Source organism: Doryrhamphus excisus, linkage group LG22 (genome assembly GCF_037039965.1).
Source record: "Doryrhamphus excisus strain RoL-2023G ecotype Guam linkage group LG22, RoL_Dexc_Guam_v1.1, whole genome shotgun sequence".
NCBI classification, from domain to species: Eukaryota; Metazoa; Chordata; class Actinopteri; order Syngnathiformes; family Syngnathidae; genus Doryrhamphus; species Doryrhamphus excisus.
In genome coordinates, this window is record NC_136378.1 from 2,175,975 (window position 1) to 2,200,905 (window position 24,931).

Sequence of the window (24,931 nt, forward strand, 5' to 3'; positions counted from 1 at the left end):
CAAAAGCGGTTTGAAAGGAATTGGTAGTCAGTCCAAGTCCATGCTGAGCAGAATCTCTTTTTACATTCGGAATAAAAATTGGGGATGCTTGAGTGAGAGTGCAGATAGAAAAAGAGTGGAAGAGAGAGAGAGAGGGGGGGGGGGGGTGAGGTAGAGAAAAGGAGGCGGGTTCTGCTGACAAAGAGGAGGAGAAACCTACCGCAGGTCCACTCGTCCTCCCACTCGTCCTCTCCACCCTCCAGTCTCCAGTCAGTCACCCACTCGGTGGTCGCTAGTGCGGCTTTCCACGGAACTTGGATTTATTCCCGCCAGCCATCACATCAACACCAGCGAACGGAGGTAGGAAAAACATTTTAGTTACCAGACTTTGACAGGAAATTTGGGAATTGCGACTACATTAAAAGCGAGGATTCATAATAGATAATTGCTCCACGGTTACAACTCTAGTGTTTATATTCCGATTAGAAAGAAGACGAGGACTTCCGGTTTTGTGACACACTCCACTATGTGTGACTTGTGTGTTCATGGAACGTCCTACTTGATTTGAACGCAGCACTACCAGCAACCGGGCGCGTCTTATTCCTTTTTTTTTCTTCTTATTCCTCTTCCAGAAGATGTTTTTCGTTCTACTGCCGGTCGTGGCTCTAACGTTGAGCACACAGTCCGCAGCTTCCGGTGCCAGCAGCGACAAACGGTTGAGCACCGTGGACCAGTACGCCAAGGACAGATCCTGGAACAGATACAGAGATGTGAGTTTCAATATTAGAGGTGTGTGTGTGTGTGTGTGTGTGTGTGTTGTCACCGTGTTCTTCATATTGTGAGTATTTTGAGTACATCCTTTAGGACTCTCATCATATGATGATATCACATGACTTTTTGGTTAGGACTTTTGGCAACATTTGGCAACTTTGGATGGTGTGGTCTTCAGATTTTACCTGTTGAAAAAGTCTCATTTTTCATAACTCATAAAAAACAATGTAAGGAAGTAAATAACTTCAATAAAAATAAACGTTTCTTTCTAAAATAGTACATTTTTTAAATATCTTTATGACTCGGTATAGGGTACCTTATATTTGGTGATGATGGTGATGACTCTACCCCAGGGGTCTCAAACTCAATTTACTTGGGGGCCACTGGAGCTCGGGTCTGGGTGAGACTGGGCTGCATCAGGTTTCCCCCAAAAAAAACCCAAAAAAATGCATTTATTAAAAACAAAAAAATGTAAAAAAAAACTTCAATTTGGTTCCAATTTTTGACAAGAAAAGCTCTGATAAAACATTCCACTGTTCTTAAATATCTTACTTTTTATTTTTCTACACAAAATAAGATGAAAAATAAATAAACAAATCAAGAATAAAGAAAATCAATCAATCAGTAATAAATAAATAAATATTATAATAATAATAAAACACCAAATAATAAAAACTTATAATAAAACTTAATAATAAAAAATTATTTTTTTCCAGATTAAAATGAACAAAGCATTATTAGAGCCCTGTAGACATGACAAAACACGACTATAGTCACATTTATACTCTTTTTATTTACAACATATTGCGCAACTGCAGGGTCTTGAGACACATGCTAACTCGCAAACTAGAGAGCTAGCGACCTAAACGGTAGCCTTCAAGTTATTTCCTTTCAACTTAAATAGCCCAAAACTTACCACTTCCACACGGATAGGGAGGATAACTATTAACAGTTATTTAACCTTTAACATGAACATGAATCAAACGTAATAATTTTTTTCTGGGTACATGATACCATACAGCATCCATATCAAACTTGCGCGGGCCACACTAACATTAAACTTTCATATCAAACTAGTGTCCTGCGGGCCGTGTGTTTGAGACCCCTGATTTACAACATATTGCGCAACTGCAGTGTCTTGAGACACATGCTAACTCGCAAACTAGAGAGCTAGCGACCTAAACGGTAGCCTTCAAGTTATTTCCTTTCAACTTAAATAGCCCAAAACTTACCACTTCCACACGGATAGGGAGGATAACTATTAACAGTTATTTAACCTTTAACATGAACATGAATCAAACGTAATAATTTTTTTCTGGGTACATGATACCATACAGCATCCATATCAAACTTGCACATTAAACTTTCATATCAAGTCGGGGGCCTCAAACTAGTGTCCTGCGGGCCACATTTGGCCCGCGGGCCGCGTGTTTGAGACCCCTGTTTTATACATTTGAAGAAATTTTTGTTTTTGTGTTACTACCCCAACCTTCCATAAGTGGGTCAAAAATGACCCGGTCAGGTTGTTTTCTTGAAATATTTTAATTCACCATCGTAACTCGTTACTGGAATAACAACAGCAGAAGCTAAAGGCTACACCACGACTCAGATTCAATCCTCTTTATTCATCTATCGTCATTATCGTTATTTATCAGTGGTGAGTACTTAAAGATGTTATCGTTTAACATGTTTTGAATAAGTGTCACAGGCATATTTTGGGTACATATCTTCTCAAGTAGTGGGCTATGTATGCTTGATGTCTTGCAGCACACCATTGAATACAATACTATTATTTTATTCGATACTGATCTTTAAGCCGATAATTTCCAATACCATAATTTCCAATGACACATATTTCCTTATTTATCCCTCCCAACTGCAATAATGAACGAGACGCTCTCCAACCTTGGCAGCTGTGCAATCATCGGTGTCAGTACAGTAACGGCCGGCCTTATTATGCGTGGTGCTGTTCCCGCTAACGGCACACAGCCTAATACTGTATTCTCTGGAGGTTTCTGCAGACCGTAAGATACCTTTGGCCTTATTAGAGCCGGCCTTCCTCGTGCAGTGGAGCTGTGATGGGAGAGCGAGTATTAGTCTTGACCGTATATACTCATCTCGGGCTTTGCACCTTCTCTGTGTGTGTATGTGTGTGTATGTGTGTGTATGTGTGTGTGTTAAATGTCCCCTCCTGTGCAAGTGAAAGTCATTAGTCGCAAACTGTCAACGGAGGGTAGACGACAGGATTGGAGAGGAGAGAAAAGGAGCAAAAGGGTAGAAGAAAGAGAGGCTGTGACATTTGTGTTTAATGGTTACACACACACACACACACACACACACACAACACATGTTTGTGTTTGTTTGTGTATCACGTTGTGTTGTCTTCAAGAAGCTAGCTCTGACTTTCTTGATCCCTTGACAAAAGACAGCCGCGTGAGAAATAATGTATCACTTGTGTTGGTAGACAACAATTCACAGGTTAGCTTTATGTATTTTGTTGTACTATTGTATTGTTTTTTATGGTCTGTCATTGCTTACTACAGTCAATCACAGGGCACATATAGACAAACAACCATTCACACTCACATTCATACCTATGGACAATTTGGAGTCGCTAATTAACCTAGCATGTTTTTGGAATGTGGGAGGAAACCGGAGTACCTGGAAAAAAACCCCGCATTCACGAGGAGAACATGCAAACTCCACACAGAGATGGCCGAGGGTGGGGAAAGACAAAATAAGAAGCCAAAAGTTACCACTTCCACACAAAATAGGAGGAGAACTCAGTCATTTTCTACCGCTTATCCTCACAAGGGGGTGCTGGAGCCTATACCAGCCGTCTTCGGGTGAGAGGCGGGGTACACCCTGGACTGGTGGCCAGCCAATCACAGGGCACATATAGACAAACAACCATTCACACTCACATTCATACCTATGGACAATTTGGAGTCGCTAATTAACCTGTTTTTGGAATGTGGGAGGAAACCGGAATACCCGGAGAAAACCCACACATGCACGGGGAGAACATGCAAACTCCACACAGAGATGGTCGAGGGTGGGGAAAGACAAAATAAGAAGCCAAAAAGTTACCACTTCCACACAAAATAGGAGGAGAACTCATTCATTAATTTTCTACCGCTTACCCTCACGTGGGTCGCGGGGGTGGGAGCTGGAGCCTATCCCAGCTGTCTTTGGGTGAGAGGCGGGGTACACCCTGGACTGGTGGCCAGCCAATCACAGGGCACATATAGACAAACAACCATTCACACTCACATTCATACCTATGGACAATTTGGAGTCGCTAATTAACCTAGCATGTTTTTGGAATGTAGGAGCCAAAAGTTACCACTTCCACACAAAATAGGAGGAGAACTCAGTCATTTTCTACCGCTTATCCTCACAAGGGTCGCTTCATTCCTTAGCTTCACTTAGATGGTTCATGTCATTTTCTATTGCAGTTAATGAAGTCATATTTTAATAAATGAAGGAAGAACCAGAACGAATGTGAAGAACCACATGATGAATCAACTGAAAGCACGGATGTCAGCATTTTTTTTTTTTTTGTCCGGGTTCCACCGCAAACCTGACTTTTTCATGCCCTTCTTGCGTGATGTTTGAGGACCCAGCTTGCAAGGAAACGGGCGACTGACCAAGCTGCTCAATTGGAAGAGGTGGCGGTGGGAATTTGCTGACACGTCGTATCAGCTGACATGTGGAAGGCTGAGCCGGTCTAATTCTTCACACAGACGCCTCAGCTTTGTTTGGAGTGCATTGCTTTTACTACCGTTGTGGTAAGTAAGTGGCTTGCCAAATGTTTAAGGGCAATTACAGTACATAGTCAACTGTTTGCATCATTGCCCCTCAAATACAAACATTACTTTGTTTAATGGGTAGTACACCGTGGCTACCAATATGGAATACTTCATTTGAAGGAGTTTTGGTTTAAACGCTGCTGTTAACCCTTAGATGCATAAGTGGGTCAAAAATGACCCGGTCGGGTTGTTTTCTTGAAATATATTAGTAATGAAAAATTTTTATCATTTCATATTCCAGGTATTCCTAAAAAAACATGTTTTTGATATCATGCTAGTCACATTTTTTCCATAATTATTAAAAAAAAAAGCCTTAAGTAACACTTCAATATTTCAACTTATTTAAATATTAGTTATTTTTCTTTATAGTATTATGACATTATTTTTTTGAAATTAGTGCTTTTACTCATTAGATTGCAAGGTTTACAATAAAAAAGGTAACTTTGTCGTTTTGTTTGTTTTTCCATAATGACTTTAAAAACGCTTCAATATTTCAACTTATTTAAATGTTAGTTATTTTTCTTTATAGTATTATGGCATTATTTTTGTGAATTTAGTACTTTTACTCATTAGATTACAAGGTTTACAGTAAAAAAAAAGGTACACAAAAATACAGTAGATACTGAGGAACTCATGAAGAACTGGTTAGGATCGCTTCTGTAGCTTGGCTAGGTTCGTTCCCAATTAATTAATTTTGTGTACCGATTATAACTTTTACTTAAAAGTACTTCAGATTTTTCCAAGTTTAGTTTATTTGTTAAATTATATTTTTGGAATGTGGCACGAGCAAATAAAAATAGCTGTGGGCTGCAAATTTGCGCTTTGGACACCCATGATGTACACTATCCGGGGCGTATGCTAACCAAGGTTCTACTTGAAGTGCCACAAGAAAGTACTAAAACCAGTTACAAGTCAACTTTTGGTTTCCTTGACATTTGTAGTGAAATCCTGAATAGTTCGACTCCCAAGTCATTGAAGTGGCCGTATATGTTCCATCTTGTTCATATTTCATATCATTTTCGCAAACTCAAACCACCCTCAGATTGTGAAATATCTGTTTATCAGGTGCGACGCATCTTCGTTCAGGCTCATAATGAAATTCAAGGTTGTCATCTTTTATCACGAAACGAAATTGTTCATGAGCGCTTCCCCTCCGAAGGGGAACACTCGTATTTCCTTCAATTAAGCAAAGACTTGACTGAACACTTGTCACTCTTTGTTATCTCCATCCCGTTCCGTCCTCCATTTCTCTTTCTCCACTTAAGCCGCCATCGTTTTTCCCCAACCCCACACAAGGTTTATCATCTCCCCTCTCACCCGACTCTTCCTTCCTCTCTCGTTTTATACTCCACTAATTCCTAATGAAAGAGTGCCCTTCAGAATAAAACCCCTCCCTCTCGGCTGCTTTCAACCTCTTGTCCGTGCCCTTCCTCATTGTGCCCGTTTCCCCGGCCGGCTTATTGATCGGGAATGAGAAATTGCACATCTAATCTTGACTGGAGAAAGGGGGTAAATATTGCACCCGTTTTAAAAACGTGTCAGGAAAATGTGCATGTTTTCCCCACAGCTGCTGTCTCTGCATGTGTTCCATCACACACACACACACACACATATAAACACACACATACACACATACACATATGCGGCCTGAGGCTCCCGGTGAGATTGATCGGATAAATTATAGGTCCTGGTCATCCTGACGCGAGCCATGATATAATCAATACAAGTGCAAAATGCAGCAACACAAGGTGAGTGTGGGACAGTGCGGTCACAAGCTAAACAAAGTCCACCGTCGCCTATGGAGAAGATAAATGGATCGTGTCTGCGTGTGCGTTGGAGGGTACAACGCAGACACAAATAAAACAGGTGCGGCGAAGGTTTGCCAGTTTAATTTTGGACGCTATTGAGAAAAGAATGGAAAGGAAAAGAAGACAGGAACATGACAAGCTTTCATGTCGCGCCCATCAAAAACTGTGTGGACCATCAGAAATTCCACATTGTGTGTTTGAGTCTGCTTCGTCAGGGGTTCTCTTGGAAAATGTTCTCTGCCACTGTGGGGGTTTGGCGCCGAGTTGAGCTGGGCGATTGTTTTGAAGGGATGATGTCTAATTTGCTTTTGTCTCGAGATTTACCAAGACAGAGAAAAGGCACGCAAATGTTTGAAAAACTACAACACAATTTCTTCCGCTTTGAAGAAATTGGCCTTGCTTTACCTCTTGGTAACATTAGCGATATTGTGGTTGTTTTCAATAGCGATAGCACTGGGATGCAGTATTACATAAGGGGGCAAGTAGCTGCTTAACTCATTAAGAATTCTATAAATAGCCTGGAGTTTATTGTCTGAGCATTTTTCAGCATAAAAATGGCTGAATTAACTAAAATACATGTACAGTATACACGACTGCTCAAAAGTTTGGGATCACTCGGAATTTTTTTTTAGCCAGTCTGAAAAATGTTTTTTTTGTCCAGCATCCTAAAGACGCCGCTTCACTGTTGATACTGACACTGGTGATTGACGGGTGCTATTTAGTGCAGCTGCCAGGTGACGACCTGTGAGGCGTCTTTGTCTTAAACTACACACTGTCAGATATTTGTCTTCTTGCACAGTTGTGCAGTGTTTTTCTGTCCTTGTTAGACCCAGTTTGCGCTGCTCCATGAGGGGAGTAGTTAACAGCATGGTAAGAGATTTTAGTTTTAGTTTAGATTTTCATAGATGGGGTTTCTAATAATCTATTAGCCTTATAAAATGATGAACTTGGATTGTGCAGCGTTTTTCTGTCCTTGTTAGACCCAGTTTGTGCTGTTCTCTGAAGGGAGTAGTTAACAGCATGGTAAGAGATTTTAGTTTTAGTTTAGATTTTCATAGATGGGTTTTCTAATAATCTATTAGCCTTATAAAATGATGAACTCGGATTGTGCAGCGTTTTTCTGTCCTTGTTAGACCCAGTTTGCGCTGCTCCATGAAGGGAGTAGTTAACAGCATGGTAAGAGATTTTAGTTTTAGTTTAGATTTTTATAGATGGGTTTTCTAATAATCTATTAGCCTTATAAAATGATGAACTCGGATTGTGCAGCGTTTTTCTGTCCTTGTTAGACCCAGTTTGTGCTGCTGTCTGAAGGGACTATTTAACAGCATGGTAAGAGATTTTAGTTTTAGTTTAGATATTTAGATGGCTTTTGTAATAATCTATTAGCCTTATAAAATGATGAACTTGGATTAGCAGCCATACCAGGAAATTGATGCAGAGGACTGACAGTTGTTGATAGTAGGCCTCGATGCAAAAATGTACATCCTTCTTTGAAAATCATCTGATTCATTTTCATTGTTTGTGAATTGGAGAAAAAATTGTTTTTCTTTGGAAAACAAAGAAATTTGCAAGTGATCCCAAACTTTTATGCAGCGTTTTTCTGTCCTTGTTAGACCCAGTTTGTGCTGCTCTCTGAAAGGAGTAATTCAAGGATCCTTCTTTGAAAATCATCTGATTTGTTTTAATTGTCTGTGAAATTGATAAAAATGTGTTTTTTTTTGGAAAACAAAGAAATTTGCAAGTGATCCCAAACTTTATCGCAGGTCTTATAAGTCTTTGGAATGGTCTGCACCTTAAGAGTAGATCTGGAATCACTTTAAATCCTTATATGGTCTGGCTTATGTGGACTGTTTTTACCTTCTGTATTATTATTAGGTGTTTTATTGGCACTTTGGGCAGTTAACTAGGTTATATTAATACATTTGACCTCAACCTTGATAATATTCCTTTTATGAATATAAAAAAAAATGCTACTCGGTGATTCACTTATCACGGTCTGGAACCAATTAACTGAAATAAATGAAGGATTACTCAGATTGGGTGTTTTGTATGAGCCGCATGCACATGTCAAAGCAATCCTATTGCATTTGCATAGACGATATATTAGCATTTCACTTCTATTCAAAGCAGCTGGTTCTACAGGAAGATGATTGGGGATTCAATCTTGTTTTGATCGGCATGCTATAGACATCAGGATCATTTTCCATCTCCTTTTGGCTGCTCTTGCGATTGCCGTTAATGAGGCTGTCATCCTGCTGGGAGCTGCTTCTCGTAGGCAATCAGATCTGTAGGGTCCACCCCCCTCCACTGGCAGAACCAGTGTTTGATTTCCTTTATGGTATTCTGTTTTAGCGGTATGTACAAATGTAGTACAATAGAATCATTTGTTTCTGTGCCATTTGGGACGTCTTCATTGGCAGTGGAGCATTGAATTATTTTTAAAAAATATTTTCATTGTTAAATGCTTATACGTTTTACCCACACCCGTTCTTGTTCGCGATCAACCAATCAGCGATGGTTTGAATACGAAAACATCTATCATGGCGTCCCTGCCAACATCGTCTAATTCAGGGGTCTCAAACACGCGGCCCGCGGGCCAAATGTGGTCCGCAGGGCACTAGTTTGAGGCCCCCGCCTTGATATGAAAGTTTAATGTTAGTGCGACCCCGCGCAAGTTTGATATGGATGCTGTATGGTATCATGTACCCAGAAACAATTATTACGTTTGATTCATGTTCATGTTAAAGGTTAAATAACTGTTAATAGTTATCCTCCCTATCCGTGTGGAAGTGGTAAGTTTTTGGCTATTTAAGTTTAAAGGAAATAACTTGAAGGCTACCGTTTAGGTCGCTAGCTCTCTAGTTTGCGCGTTAGCATGTGTCTCAAGACCCTGCAGTTCCGCAATATGTTGTAAATCAGGGGCCTCAAACACACGGCCCGCGGGCCAAATGTGGCCCGCAGAACACTAGTTTGTGGCCCCCGCCTTGATATGAAAGTTTAATGTTAGTGCGGCCCCGCGCAAGTTTGATATGGATGCTGTATGGTATCATGTACCCAGAAAAAATTATTACGTTTGATTCATGTTCATGTTAAAGGTTAAATAACTGTTAATAGTTATCCTCCCTATCCGTGTGGAAGTGGTAAGTTTTTGGCTATTTAAGTTGAAAGGAAATAACTTGAAGGCTACCGTTTAGGTCGCTAGCTCTCTAGTTATGCGAGTTAGCATGTGTCTCAAGACCCTGCAGTTGCGCAATATTTATTACTGATTGATTTTCTTTATTCTTGATTTGTTTATTTATTTTTCATATTATTTTGTGTAGAAAAATAAAAAGTAAGATATTTGAGAACAGTGGAATGTTTTATCAGAGCTTTTCTTGTAGAAAATTGGAACCAAAGCGAAGTTTTTAATTTTTTTTTGTTTTTAATAAATGCGTTTTTTTTCGTTTTTTTTTTTTGAAAACCTGATGCGGCCAAGTCTCACCCAGTGGCCCCCAAGTAAATTGAGTTTAAGTAATTTTTGTTTTTAATGTAGAGCCCTGCCTCTTGAACATCACTATTGATTACTTCTCTTTTAGCTTCACCGTTTAAGACACAGGGTCAAAGCATGTGGGAAAAAAAAGTAGTCCCTTACAATCCGGAAGTGGCGGTACTTCGATTTGTTGTACAAGTGGGTGCTTGGAAGCACCGGTATAAAGAAAACACACTCACTAATACGTGCGGTACAACATTTAATTGAGGTGGATTACGCTGTGATTGATGGATGCTGTTCGTTTCGTTCTGCTCAATAATCATTCCGTTCCCTCTTCGCGTCTCGCAATCAGTCTCAGCCACGCTCTGCACCGCATTGTCTTATCTTGTAATGAGGCTTTATAGTTCAGCTTTATTTTCTCTCCGGTATACAGTATACGTTTATGTACGAGTGTGGGTCTGCCATTTACATTCCGCGGAGCAGCATCAAAATACAAAAATGGTTGATGGGAGTAAACTGTGCACTTAATATTGAAGCAAATCACGTATTCAGTGGATTTATATTTATAAGAGCCATGTCCACCCTCGACTGGATTTTAAAGCAGGCCTGCCAACCCCGAGTATTATTTAAAAAAAGAATTAAAGAAAAACAAAAACAAAAAACAAAATAAAAAAAAATAAATACAAATAATAAAAATAATGAAAAAAAATAAAAAACCTTAAACTGTATTATGGAAAGCAGGAAGTGAACAAATGTAACAGTAACTGATTGTAAAAGTACCCGATGGAGGGGTAGGATTAAATAAGCTTTGCTTCTTCCTACTCCTTTTGGACATGTGGAACAATGAACTTTTAAAAAAATAATATACAAAAATAAAAAAAATGGAGTACAAATAAAAATAAATTAAAATAGTAGTAAAAATAAAAAGTAAAAATTAAAATTAAATAAAAAAATACAAAAAATACAAAAATTTAAAAGTTATAAAATTTAAAAAAATAAAACAAACAAAAAAAACAAGTTAAACTATATTAGGAAAGCAGGAAGTGAACAAATGTAACAGTAACTGATTGTAAAAGTACCAGATGGAAGGGTAGGATTTAATAAGCTTTGCTTCTTTCTACTCCTTTTGGACATGTGGAACAGTGAACTGATTATGTGCCAAAAATAAAATAAAAAATAATAATACAAAAATAAAAAAAACTATATTAGGAAAGCAGGAAGTGAACAAATGTAACAGTAACTGATTGTAAAAGTACCAGATGGAGGAGTAGGATTTATTATGTGACAAAAATAAAAAAAAATAATATACAAAAATAAAAAATGGAGTACAAATAAAAATAAATTAAAATAGTAGTAAAAATAAAAATTTAATTAAAATTAAATTAAAAAAAAATTAAAAATTACAAAAATTACAAAAATTAAAAAAAATAAAACAAACAAAAAAAACCAACTTAAACTATATTAGGAAAGCAGGAAGTGAACAAATGTAACAGTTACTAATTTTAAAAGTACCAGATGGAGGCGTCGGATTTAATAAGCTTTGCTTCTTCCTACTCCTTTTGGACATGTGGAACAGTGAACTGATTATAAACTATGCACTTAATCTTGAAGCAAATCAGGTATTCAGTGGATTTATATTTATAAGCGCCATGTCCACCCTCGAGTGGATTTTTAAAGCAGGCCTGCCAACCCCGAGTGTGAAATGAGTCATGGGTCATCCAGTTCTCTTTTTCACACTCGCCCAGGTCTTCTTTCCATCACTGTCAGAAACGCTCCTTTCACCGTCTCGGCCCCTCTCACTTTGATGTTTATAGTCTCGAAAAGCATGTCAGATTGAATTGGTCATTATCTAACTTCCCCCCCCGGGGGCAGGAATACACATACTGTTTGTGTGTGTGCACGTGTGTGCGGGTGTGAGAGATGTCTTGTCTGCTTCAATAATTCAGGAGTTTTCTGCCACTGCGGCTCGTGCGATGCTCCTCAGAGTGAGGGCAGGCGTGAGAGAAAGTGGGGGGGGGGGGGGGTTGACACACAGATATGGCAGATCTCTTCCTCACTTGCTTTTCCATTTTCCTCACCATGTCATTTTGTAGATGTGCACAGGAAAATCGCTCCCTAATGCATACTTTTGTTTTAACAGACAAACTGTTGGGGATGTCGGTGAATTATAAATAATTGTTGAGCCCCGCAGGCGTGAAATGAATACTGCATGAATAGCCGTGGACTCTCTGCATGGGTGTTGGCAGGTATACCAATTGGCCCCTGGGTAGTGTAGTCCGATATTATTAGCTTGAGGAAAAGGTGAAGCTCTCGTCTAGTTTCAATTCAATTAAAAAGCCGTTTTTTTTTTTTAAATTTTAAACAGTACAGTAGCCGAGACATCCGCAAACACTCAAACGACAGTTACTATGGTAGCCATTATGTCATTGTATGGTCATATCATCTAGTACTTCGGTATGAGGTACATTATTTATAAAAATTATTGAAAAAAAACAAAACAATAAAAAATAAAATAAAAATGTAAAATAAAATTAATAAAATTAATAATAAAAAATAAAAAATAATAAAAAAATAAAATACCTTAAACTGTATTATGGAAAGCAGGAAGTGAACAAATGTTAAACAGTTACTGATTGTAAAAGTACCAGATAGAGGGGTAGGATTTAATAAGCTTTGCTTCTTCCTACTCCTTTTGGACATGTGGAACTGGGAACTGATTATGTGACAAAAAAATAAAATAAAATAAAAAATAAATAATAAAATTTTTGTATAATTGTATGGTCATATCACCTCGTACTTCAGTATGTGACAAAAAAATGTAAAAAATAATAAAAATTAATAAAATAAGGTAAAAAAAACCCAAAACTATATTCAGAAAGCAGGAAGTGAACAAATGTAACAGTTACTGATTGTAGAAGTACCAGATGGAGGGGTAGGATTTAATAAGGGTAGGGGTAGGATTTTGGCAGGAAGCACAAAGGAATAGGTGCAGATTCTGCAACATCTAAAAACCTTTTCTGTGCGGGTTATTGTGTGTAACAGCTCTATAGGAGACCACAAACGAGAAACGTAGAATAATCTCAGAAAAAAAATGATTAATGCCAAACTAAAAAAAGTAAAGCTGAAAGTCATCAGGAGGAGATCAGAAAGGTCACCGGCACGGCTGACGTAAAATGATTTCAAAGAAATGAACAGAATAAATTAACGAGAACGTACAGGTGAGAAAACACAAAAGGGGATGGGGGGGGGCAGCAGGCTAATTGGCTGGGCAGGGCAGACAAGACACTAGTGAAATGAATTGATAGGTAAAAAAAAAAAAGAAATAGTGACCTCGTTGACTACTAGGTGACACTTTGAATACTTTCCTTTTGTCATCCAAAGCATTTTAAGGTTGCCAGTCGGAGTTATTTAGCTCCTTCATTTAAAAAACTTGAATAAACTCATTCAGTTGGGTGCATTTTCATAACGCCAATGCACTGGGGAGATTAGGGGATTATGCGCTATATTTACAAATACAGGGACATTCAAACGTATAATAAATCCATCACTTAAACCCACATTAAAGTTGCATTTGATGTTAGTTTTTTTCTCAAGTGGACTCCTCATTGTCCTACTTTCATTTTCAAACAGAATACATGAACCCTGGTTGACGTGTTTACACAGCCACTGAGGGAATACCACCGATGACACGGTCCATTGGAAAGCGTTTAAACATTGCTGCCGACTTAATGGTGCATAAACACGGTGATGGGAATCATATCGTTTGTACTTTTGTTTAGATTAGGACTGTGCTGGTCAGACATTTTTTTTCTTGTTTAAAAACACTCAAAGTTAAACTTTTGTTGGAATTTTCATCATTCTGGCACTGTTCAGTTGTACTGTAGCATTTTTGTATCCTTGTTAAAACATATTGTTCCTGTCATTGTAATTTCATCCTTGATTAGTGGGTTATTTTAATGGGATCCTATGGTGGGACACATATCTTGGTTGGTTTTTATACAAGGAATATATTCAGACTTTTTTTTAAAATATGATATTTCCTGTTTCTTTATAAGAAAAACACTCAAAAAAGTGTTGTTGGAATTTTTAATCATTTTGGCCCCGTTCAGTTGTACTGTAGCATTTTTGTATCCTTGTTAAAACATATTGTTACTGTCATTGTAATTTCATCCTTGATTAGTGGGTTATTTTCATGGGATCCTATGGTGGGACACATATCTTGGTTGGTTTTTATACAAGGAATATATTCAAACTTTTTTAAAATATGATATTTCCCGTTTCTTTATAAGAAAAACACTCAAAAAAGTTTTGTTGGAATTTTTAATCATTTTGGCCCCGTTCAGTTGTACTGTAGCATTTTTGTATCCTTGTTAAAACATATTGTTACTGTCATTGTAATTTCATCCTTGATTAGTGGGTTATTTTCATGGGATCCTATGGTGGGACACATATCTTGGTTGGTTTTTATACAAGGAATATTTTCAGACTTTTTTTAAATATGATATTTCCTGTTTCTTTATAAGAAAAACACTCAAAAAAGTTTTGTTGGAATTTTTAATCATTTCGGCCCCGTTCAGTTGTACTGTAGCATTTTTGTATCCTTGTTAAAACATATTGTTACTGTCATTGTAATTTCATCCTTGATTAGTGGGTTATTTTCATGGGATCCTATGGTGGGACACATATCTTGGTTGGTTTTTATACAAGGAATATATTCAGACTTTTTTTTAAATATATTTCCTGTTTCTTTATAAGAAAAACACTCCAAAAAGTTTTGTTGGAATTTTTAATCATTTTGGCCCCGTTCAGTTGTACTGTAGCATTTTTGTATCCTTGTTAAAACATATTGTTACTGTCATTGTAATTTCATCCTTGATTAGTGGGTTATTTTCATGGGATCCTATGGTGGGACACATATCTTGGTTGGTTTTTATACAAGGAATATTTTCAGACTTTTTTTAAATATGATATTTCCTGTTTCTTTATAAGAAAAACACTCAAAAAAGTTTTGTTGGAATTTTTAATCATTTTGGCCCCGTTCAGTTGTACTGTAGCATTTTTGTATCCTTGTTAAAACATATTGTTACTGTCATTGTAATTTCATCCTTGATTAGTGGGTTATTTTCATGGGATCCTATGGTGGGACACATATTTTGGTTGGTTTTTATACAAGGAATATATTCAGACTTTTTTAAATATTATATTTCCTGTTTCTGTATATGTGCTTTTTGGAAGCCTTGTTAATGGAGTATTCCGTTTTTGCATGAAGGACATCATTTCCTTCTTCATGTTCCTCCCTCTATGACAACATCAGGGCTCCGTGATGGACGAGTAGTGGGTACAAAGACGTGAAGAGCAATGGGGCCAAATAGCTAGTCATATCCCGGGGGTGAATAAAATGATATTTATTATGAAAATGTCAGTCTTTAGGTTGATGAAAGGGAGAAATTAAGTAAGATAGGTTTGGAAATGAATACATTTCTGCATGTTTGAGGGTGACAGACAGGTTGTTTGACAGTTTTTAATTAAAAAGGGAGCTGAGTCAGCTGCAGTGCCTGGATCACATTTTAAGCGGGACACCCGGGCAGCCTACGCCGGGGTGTAAGGCGGCGTTTAATGTTTCCTCAATGAGGACGAGACGGAAGATCGGTCCTGGTTCATGTTTTGTTCGTTTGCTGTGTAGGAGTGGTCAGGAGAGCGTTCATGATGAGGATGAGAGGTGGGGTCTGATGTGAAAATGGATTCTGTCTTTCCTCCATGAATTATGTCTTTTTAGCTTATGTTATACATAATCTCATAAAAGTACAGTATTACTCAGATGGTCAGAGCGTAAGAGTCAAGATGCTTGATTTTGGCTTTATTACCTGAGTAATACTTGAATTTTTAGTTTCTATGTTTCCTGTTTGGCGCAATATGCAGCAGTTCTTACAAAGAAAGAACATGTAGCACAAAGACCAAACTTAGTGGTCGTTCCACAGCACTGACACACTGAGATTGTTGTTGTGTGATTCACGGTTCAGTTTAGTGACGTCTCACTCGGATGCCGATATCATTAATCACAAAAAAAAAATGATACCAGTATGAGCATTTCAATAAGTAAGGCGCTAGTCTGAAAAAAAGATGAGTTGTCTTTTAATTGGGGACTTGAGGCACCCATCCACACAGCACAGCAGACAGATTGCGCTTCCAACATATTTTTCTTCATGTAGGCTTAATTTCTGCATGGTCTTTGCTGTAAATTTTAACACTGGTCCGTGTGGCATTCTCTTTCTCACAAAAGGTGAAGCAACGGTGCGCTTTGATTTATTTTAGTCAGCTGGTAAAAATAGCAGAATATAAAAATAACCTACTTTGGTGATGATGACGCGTCTTTTATAGGTCGCGATTATGTGACAATATTTGTCATTCAGACTGAACTTTGGGATCACTACTGGGAATAAAAATACACGGAAGTGTAGCACGAGACAGGACTGGAAAACCACATCAGTCCTACCTGCACTGGGTGTTCCTCACCAGCTTTTTTTTCCCCATTACGCCGCCGTCGTAAAATCCAAGCAGAAGGTGTAGTTATTTCCCATTTGATCAAAGTTACTTAAGATTTGTCAGATCAAAATATGATCCACTCCTAAACATCATAGGAAGTGAAAGTCTTTTACCACAAACATAAAACTAGTCTACTGAAATCTATTTTACATTTCAAAATATAATATTATTAAATATACGGCGGGGGAATGGTTAGCGTGCAGGCCTCACAGCTAGGAGACCCGAGTTCAATTCCAACCTTGGCCATCTCTGTGTGGAATTTGCAAGTTCTCCCGTGGGTTTTCTGAGTTTCCTCCCACATTCCAAAAGCAAATTGTCCATAGGTATGAATGTGAGTGTGAATGGTTGTTTGTCTATATGTGCCCTGTGATTGGCTGGCCACCAGTTCAGGGTGTACCCCGCCTCTCGTCTGAAGACAGCTGGGATAGGCTCCAGCACCTCTCGCGACCCTCGTGAGGATAAGCGGTAGAAAATGAATGAATGAATGAGTTCTCCTCCTATTTTGTGTGGAAGTGGTAACTTTTTGGCTTCTCATTTTGTCTTTTCCCCACCCTCGGCCATCTCTGTGTGGAGTTTGCATGTTCTCCCTGTGCATGTGTGGGTTTTCTCCGGGTACTCCGGTTTCCTCCCACATTCCAAAAACATGCTAGGTTAATTAGCGACTCCAAATTGTCCATAAGTATGAATGTGAGTGTGAATGGTTGTTTGTCTATATGTGCCCTGTGATTGGCTGGCCACCAGTTCAGGGTGTACCCCGCCTCTCGCCTGAAGACAGCTGAGATAGGCTCCAGCACCCCTGCGACCCTCGTGAGGATAAGCGTTAGAAAATGAATGAATGAATGAGTTCCCCTCCTATTTTGTGTGGAAGTGGTAACTTTTTGGCTTCTTATTTTGTCTCTGTGTGGCGTTAAAATATCGCCTCATCTGGTGACACCGCACCCGTTTTATATTCCGATCAATATGGCAACGTTTTGTATGTTGGTTTGTTGAAATTGCAAAGGTATTTGTCTGAGGGATCAACCTTGGAGGAAATGGTCATAAAAGGGATACGAGTGGCAGCAAACTTCCGCGTTTCCTTGCTTTCTGCCCACAATACATTGCAGCCTCACTGTGCACAGGAACAACACAATAACGTTTAATTCCAAGGATGAATGTCAGCCAAGCTGGGAACATTACCGCTGCATTTCACAAACAGTCAACATAGCGTCATATATGAGGAAGAATCAACGTGGTCAAGGTCGGGATAAAGACGATGTGATGACAAAGACGGCGAGAAATGGATCTAACCGACATCCGCCGAGCTTGATTAGAAAAAGATGGCAGATAGAGAGACAGGAGACGGGGAAAAAAAGAGGTGTCTTCATTTTGAGGACGTGGAGTTGAGACAATGACAGCGCTATTATTTTCATCATGTGTGAAGAGCGAGCAAAGTCATTAGCGATATAAACGAATCAGCCGCACGCAGACAAACAAACCCAGCGTTGATGTTGAGCCTCAACCGGAATGCCAATCAAGCGCCACGCGCTCTTGATGAATGGCAATTAAACCGCAGGAGACAGAATGAGGATTGTTTTGCGGTCGGGCTCGCCGCATCCTGACCAAAATCGCTTTTCTCCGACGTACGGCTTTTACTTTTCCGTTTGATTCTACAGAGTTATCCATCTCCTCTAGCACCAATTTTCCAATTTTATCTCTGCCTGTTACTGTTTTACTGACACAGCAGTCTCATTTTAAGGGGAAAAAAAACTCCAATCCAGCAGATATCCTGCTCAAAGGCACTGATATAATAACTTCAGTGGGTCAGATACACGCCGAGGTGTGTGTACAGAACATCAGATGAAATCAAACTAGTCTTTAAATCTTTTAACATTCAAATTGTAGGGTCACATTACCTCGTACTTTGGTACGAGGTACATTATTTAAAACAAAACAAAACAAAAAACCTTAAACTGTATTATGGAAAGCAGGAAGTGAACAAATGTAACAGTTACTGATTGTAAAAGTACCAGATGGAGGGGTAGGGTTTAATAAGCTTTGCTTCTTCCTACTCTGATTATGTGACAAAAATAAAATGAAAACAATAATCATACAAAAAAAAAAAAAAAATTAAATTATATTAGGAAAGCAGGAAGTGAACAAATGTAACAGTTACTGATTGTAAAAGTACCAGATGGAGGGGTAGGATTTAATAATAAGCTTTGCTTCTTCCTACTCCTTTTGGACATGTGGAACAGTGAACTGATTATGTGACAAAAATAAAAAAAATACTTAAACTATATTAGGAAAGCAGGAAGTGAACAAATGTAACAGTTACTGATTGTAAAAGTACCTGATGGAGGGGTAGGATTTAATAATAAGCTTTGCTTCTTCCTACTCCTTTTGGACATGTGGAACAGTGAACTGATTATGTGACAAAAATAAAAAAAAATACTTAAACTATATTAGGAAAGCAGGAAGTGTACAAATGTAACAGTTACTGATTGTAAAAGTACCTGATGGAGGGGTAGGATTTAATAATAAGCTTTGCTTCTTCCTACTCCTTTTGGACATGTGGAACAGTGAACTGATTATGTGACAAAAATAAAAAAAAATACTTAAACTATATTAGGAAAGCAGGAAGTGAACAAATGTAACAGTTACTGATTGTAAAAGTACCAGATGGAGGGGTAGGATTTAATAAGCTTTGCTTCTTCCTACTCCTTTTGGACATGTGGAACTGTGAACTGATTATGTGATGCATTCAATTGTAATCTGATGCATGTTCAAATGAAATAAAACCATTACCATATTAGAGCTATGCTGCATATTTTAAATGTATATTCATATGATGTGGCCTGTGGGAAAAACACTCAAAACACAAAACAAAGTCAGACATTGGAAGAGAATGGTGGCATCGGAGTCTCCCTAATTAAGCATTCCTGATTAGGGATTGAAAACGGCTGTGCACAGTGGCTTCCTCTGACAGGTGGAAAGTAATGGTTCATCACACCCGGAATTGAACATTGATTGGCTGTGTTTGTGTTTGGGCTTGTTAGGCATAAGCTGATAGGTTACCATTGTAGTTGGGAGGGCAAAGTGAGTATGGGGGGGGGGGGGGGGTGGAAATGAAGAACCATGTGAAAGTCGTTGGTCAATCAATCAATGGGAAATTTACATTTCAAAACTTCTCTGATGGCACTGATGATGAAGGTAGAGTGATTTCGGGGGGAAAAAATATAAAGTCAAAATATCATAATAAAATCATAAAAAGAGAAGGAAAAATATTAAAAAATAACAGCAAAAGGTGTCACATATGGAAAAAAAACTTCATACCGATGATACTTTCTCACTGATAACACAAAGCTTAGATAAAAACATCATAACTAAGATGCCTGAATCGTCCTTCAAAAATGCATATTTTATATCAAAGCCTTCAAATATTGACAATCTTCATCAACATAATATACTGTATATTAAAAAAACACACTCTTTAATCAGCCAGCAACGATTTGCGTTCTTTATTCATCTGAAATGCCACACGTTGACGTTGCTTTACTGAGAAACATTTTCATTCAACATCTTGAGTACATTTGCAGGTTCCTGCATCAAAGTACACACAAAGTACACGCAAACAGAAAGCAATTATTTGTCGTCCGCTTTTGGTGACCAGAGGCAGAGGAGGCGAAATGTTGGCAATATGAAGTCGTTAATTGGAAGAGTACAACAGCAGGCGGTGGAGTTGCAGTGAACTGGAGATAGGCACCATCTTTAATTGCTCCAGACGTCGTTAAATACCCAGGAGGAGAATCCGTGCTGGGCTCCCCTTGACTTCACCTTATACACAGTAACGTTTGGAAGGCGGGTTCCTTTTTAACTGGTATTCTTATGTATATTGGGAGGATAAGCGGTAGAAAATGAATGAATGAATGAGTTCTCCAATTTTGTGTGGAAGTGGTAAATTTTTGGCTTCTTATTTTGTCTTTCCCCACCCTCGGCCATCTCTGTGTGGAGTTTGCATGTTCTCCCCGTGCATGCGTGGGTTTTCTCCGGGTACTCCGGTTTCCTCCCACATTCCAAAAACATGCTAGGTTAATTAGCGACTCCAAATTGTCCATAGGTATGAATGTGAGTGTGAATGGTTGTTTGTCTATATGTGTCCTGTGATTGGCTGGCGACCAGTCTTGCCTAAAGATAGCTGGGATAGGCTCCAACTCCCCCCGCGACCCTCGTGAGGATAAGCGGTAGAAAAAGAATAATTTAATGAGTTCTCCTCCAATTTTGTGTGGAAGTGGTAACTTCTTGGCTTCTTATTTTGTCTTTCCCCACCCTCGGCCATCTCTGTGTGGAGTTTGCATGTTCTCCCCGTGCATGCGTGGGTTTTCTCCAGGTACTCCGGTTTCCTCCCACATTCCAAAAACATGCTAGGTTAATTAGCGACTCCAAATTGTCCATAGGTATGAATGTGAGTGTGAATGGTTGTTTGTCTATATGTGCCCTGTGATTGGCTGGCGACCAGTCTCGCCTAAAGACAGCTGGGATAGGCTCCAACTCCCCCCGCGACCCTCGTGAGGATAAGCGGTAGAAAATGAATGAATGAATGAGTTCTCCTCCTATTTTGTGTGGAAGTGGTAACTTTTTGGCTTCTTATTTTGTCTTTCCCCACCCTCGGAAAAAGCGGTAGAAAATGAATGAATGAATGAAATAATTTCCCCCCGCGTTCATTTTCCACTCAACATCTTGATTATCGTTCCTCGTTTCTTGTTCCTCGTTCGTCAGCTGTATGGTAATGATGCCAATTATGGCGGCCATAACAGTGATGATGATGATGATGCGTTGGCGGCATCCCAAGGATTCTTTCATCCACCCAATCTTTATGTGCGTTGCTGTTGAGAAGACAGACTTGTTTGCTGGAATTGTTTCAAAAGGGGAACATTCTGTCCTTGTGGGTGGGGGGGTGGAGGAGAGATGGCGGGGTTGTGTAAAAATGGGGAAGCCAGTTTGATTTTCATCAAATATAACAGAAGTTATATCGTAAGTGTTGTGTGGGTAAAATACCAACATACGCCTTTATCATCAGTTGTATAATAATTTTGGCACCCAGCACTACTACAGACTGTTTCAACTCTCGTGTTGCATCACAGTTCCGTCACAGACCGTCAGTTCCTCACTGCAATACTTCAACCACAAAGTCAAGCTCCTAATTCTGGTGGCTTCAACCAAAACAAATTCAAAATTTGATTCCAGGTTTTGCATTTCACTAACTCGATTCCTTTCACTGGGTGACTTACTCAGCCAGTGAAAGGAATCGAGTTAGTGTGCGAGTTTGTGAGAAATAAGCATTCGCTCAACACGGTGCTCAATTATCCAGAGAGGTTTTTTTTTTTTTTTGTGTGTGTGTAAAAGCTTTTCAGTTCTGAGATTCAAAGGATGCATCTCAGCCGAGACAAGCTGTGTGATGTTTTTATTCAAATATGCTTGGCAGGGAGGTGGGTAACACTGGCATTAAGATTTGTTTGACTGAGCGCCAGAAAATGTGGCTTTTAAATTGAGTCACAGATTCTGACCCCAGGAATTGTGTAATGTTTACCTCGCATGCATCCTGAAGGAACGTTTGCTTGCTAAAATTGATGTATTGTTTCCAACCGATTCGAATAAAGCTAGGGTTTGTGTAAAAAAGTAAAATCAGGGTCAGGCAGAATGAGCTGACATGTTTGTAGGTTAAATAAAAGGCAAATAAAATAAAGAAACAAAAAAGTGTTTTTGTTTTCGAAAAGTACATATAATGACATTTTTGTTTCGTTACGTTTTAAAAGTTAAATCAGTTCTGGCGGTGCGAGGTCGGCCGGTCGTTTTTTGTTTTAATGCAGATCCAGTAGCTCTGAAGTTGGTAACCCATAACCCTTAACCCATAGTCCATAACCCATAACACATAGTCCATAACTCATAACCCATAGTCCATAACCTACAGTCCATAACCGATAATCCATAAACCATAACCAATAACCCATAGTCCATAACCCATAGTCCATAACCCATAGTCCATAACCCATAGTCCATAACCCATAGTCCATAACCCATAGTCCATAACCCGTAACACATAGTCCATAACTCGTAACCCATAGTCTATAACCGATAATCCATAAACCATAACCGATAATCCATAGTCCATAACCCATAGTCCATAACCCACAGTCCATAACCCATAGCCCATAGTCCATAACCCATAACACATAGTCCATAGTCCATAGTCCATAGTCCATAGTCCATAGTCCATAGTCCATAGTCCATAGTCCATAGTCCATAGTCCATAACCCATAACCCATAGTCCATAACCCATAGTCCATAACCCATAACCTATAGTCCATAGCCGATAATCCATAAACCATAACCGATAATCCATAGTCCATAACCCATAATCCATAGCCCATAACCCATAGCCCATAGTCCATAGTCCATAGTCCTTAGTCTATAGTCCATAACCCATAACCCATAGTCCATAACCCATAACACATAGTCCATAGTCCATAACCCATAGTCCATAACCCATAACCCATAACCCATAGTCTTACCCATAGTCCATAACCGATAATCCATAAACCATAACCGATAATCCATAGTCCATAACCCATAGTCCATAACCCATAGTCCATAACCCATAGCCCATAGTCCATAACCCATAACCCATAGCCCATAGTCCATAACCCATAGTCTATAACCCATAACACATAGTCCATAACCGATAATCCATAAACCATAACCGATAATCCATAGTCCATAACCCATAACCCATAGTCTATAACCCATAACACATAGTCCATAACCGATAATCCATAAACCATAACCGATAATCCATAGTCCATAACCCATAACCCATAGTCTATAACCCATAACACATAGTCCATAACCGATAATCCATAAACCATAACCGATAATCCATAGTCCATAACCCATAACCCATAGTCTATAACCCATAACACATAGTCCATAACCGATAATCCATAAACCATAACCGATAATCCATAGTCCATAACCCATAACACATAGTCCATAACCCATAACACATAGTCCATAACGATAATCCATAAACCATAACCGATAATCCATAAACCATAACCGATAATCCATAGTCCATAACCCAACCGATTGTAAAAACGGAACAGCACAAGGATATGCCCTTCCTGCTGTGACATTTTAATAGCTGTTTTGATGTAACCTGTGCTTTCAAGATTCCTCCCACAAGTCCTGGCGTGGATGGGAACGCCATCAAAGTTGCAGTGAAAGTCAACACCCACGTCATGGTCATTGTGCCCTTTCAAATCCAATGTGCAGGGCTGCTGTAAGAAATATCACTAACCTAATGCTCCCCGACTGCGCTGTACATCATCGCTAAATCGACTCCGCCAAGGAATAGGCTTTATGTTATCAGGGATTCTTGTATCACCTCTTAAGTGGAAAATAAGACTTCATTGGACCACAGAAAGCTGTGGGTTGCTTCCCCCCCCGAAGGGTTCATTAAAATGTATATATTTTCTTCAACTCGGAATACATTTGTTACATTTCTCTCAGCTAGTTTAGATATGAACCGGAGTAAAAACGATATGATACAATCACCAGCATGTGCTTTGCAATCAAGGTTATTCTGGAAATCGTGATCAATGACGCAAGCGCACATCGCTCAACCGATGAGTGTAGAGATCACTGGGCTGGAAGCATCAATTCCCTTATGGGCTTGTTAGAGAGCTTGACTTGTTTGTGGAAAAGGAGAAACAGAATGGAAATGGGGGCGGGGGGGGGGGTGCACGCATTTGGATGGAATGATAACAAAGTCTCTCTTCGAATAAAGCTAGGGTTTGTGTAAAAAAGTAAAAGTCCAGGGTCAGGCAGAATGAGCTGACATGTTTGTAGGTTAAATAAAAGGCAAATAAAGTAAAGAAACAAAAAAGTGTTTTTATTTTCGAACAGTACATATAATGCCATTTTTGTTTCGTTACGTTTTAAAAGTTAAATCAGTTCTGGCGGTGCGAGGTCGGCCGGTCGATTTTCGTTTTAATGCAGATCCAGTAGCTCTGAAGTTGGTAACCCATAACCCTTAACCCATAGTCTATAACCCATAACCCATAACCCATAGTCCATAACTGATAATCCATAAACCATAACCAATAATCCATAGTCCATAACCGATAGTCCATAACCCATAACACATAGTCCATAACCGATAGTCCATAACCCATAACACATAGTCCATAGTCCATAGTCCATAACTCATAACCCATAGTCCATAACCCATAGTCCATAACCCATAACACGTCGTCCATAACCCATAGTCCATAACCGATAATCCATAAACCATAACCGATAATCCATAGTCCATAAGCGATAGTCCATAACCCATAACACATAGTCCATAGTCCATAACCCATAACCCATAACCCATAACCCATAACCCATAGTCCATAACCCATAGTCCATAACCCATAACCCATAACCCATAGTCCATAGTCCATAACCCATAGTCTATAACCCATAACACATAGTCCATAGTCCATAACACAAAGTCCATAGTCCATAAC

General features: G+C 39.0%; 1 protein-coding gene across 2 annotated transcripts in view; it reads left to right on the top strand.

The window, feature by feature from the left end:
* The first annotated feature begins 207 nt into the window (after positions 1-207).
* The window catches only part of spock1 (SPARC (osteonectin), cwcv and kazal like domains proteoglycan 1), an 83,125-nt gene continuing 58,401 nt past the window's right edge, over positions 208-24,931 (top strand). Inside the window, exons 1-2 of one of the 2 annotated variants that reach the window (XM_058063045.2) lie at positions 208-339; positions 612-749. In XM_058063045.2, the coding sequence (XP_057919028.2) occupies positions 615-749 (135 nt within the window). In that variant the 5' untranslated portion in view covers positions 208-339; positions 612-614. The remainder of the gene's footprint in view (positions 340-611; positions 750-24,931) is intronic. The other variant, XM_058063046.2, reaches the window with a different exon arrangement.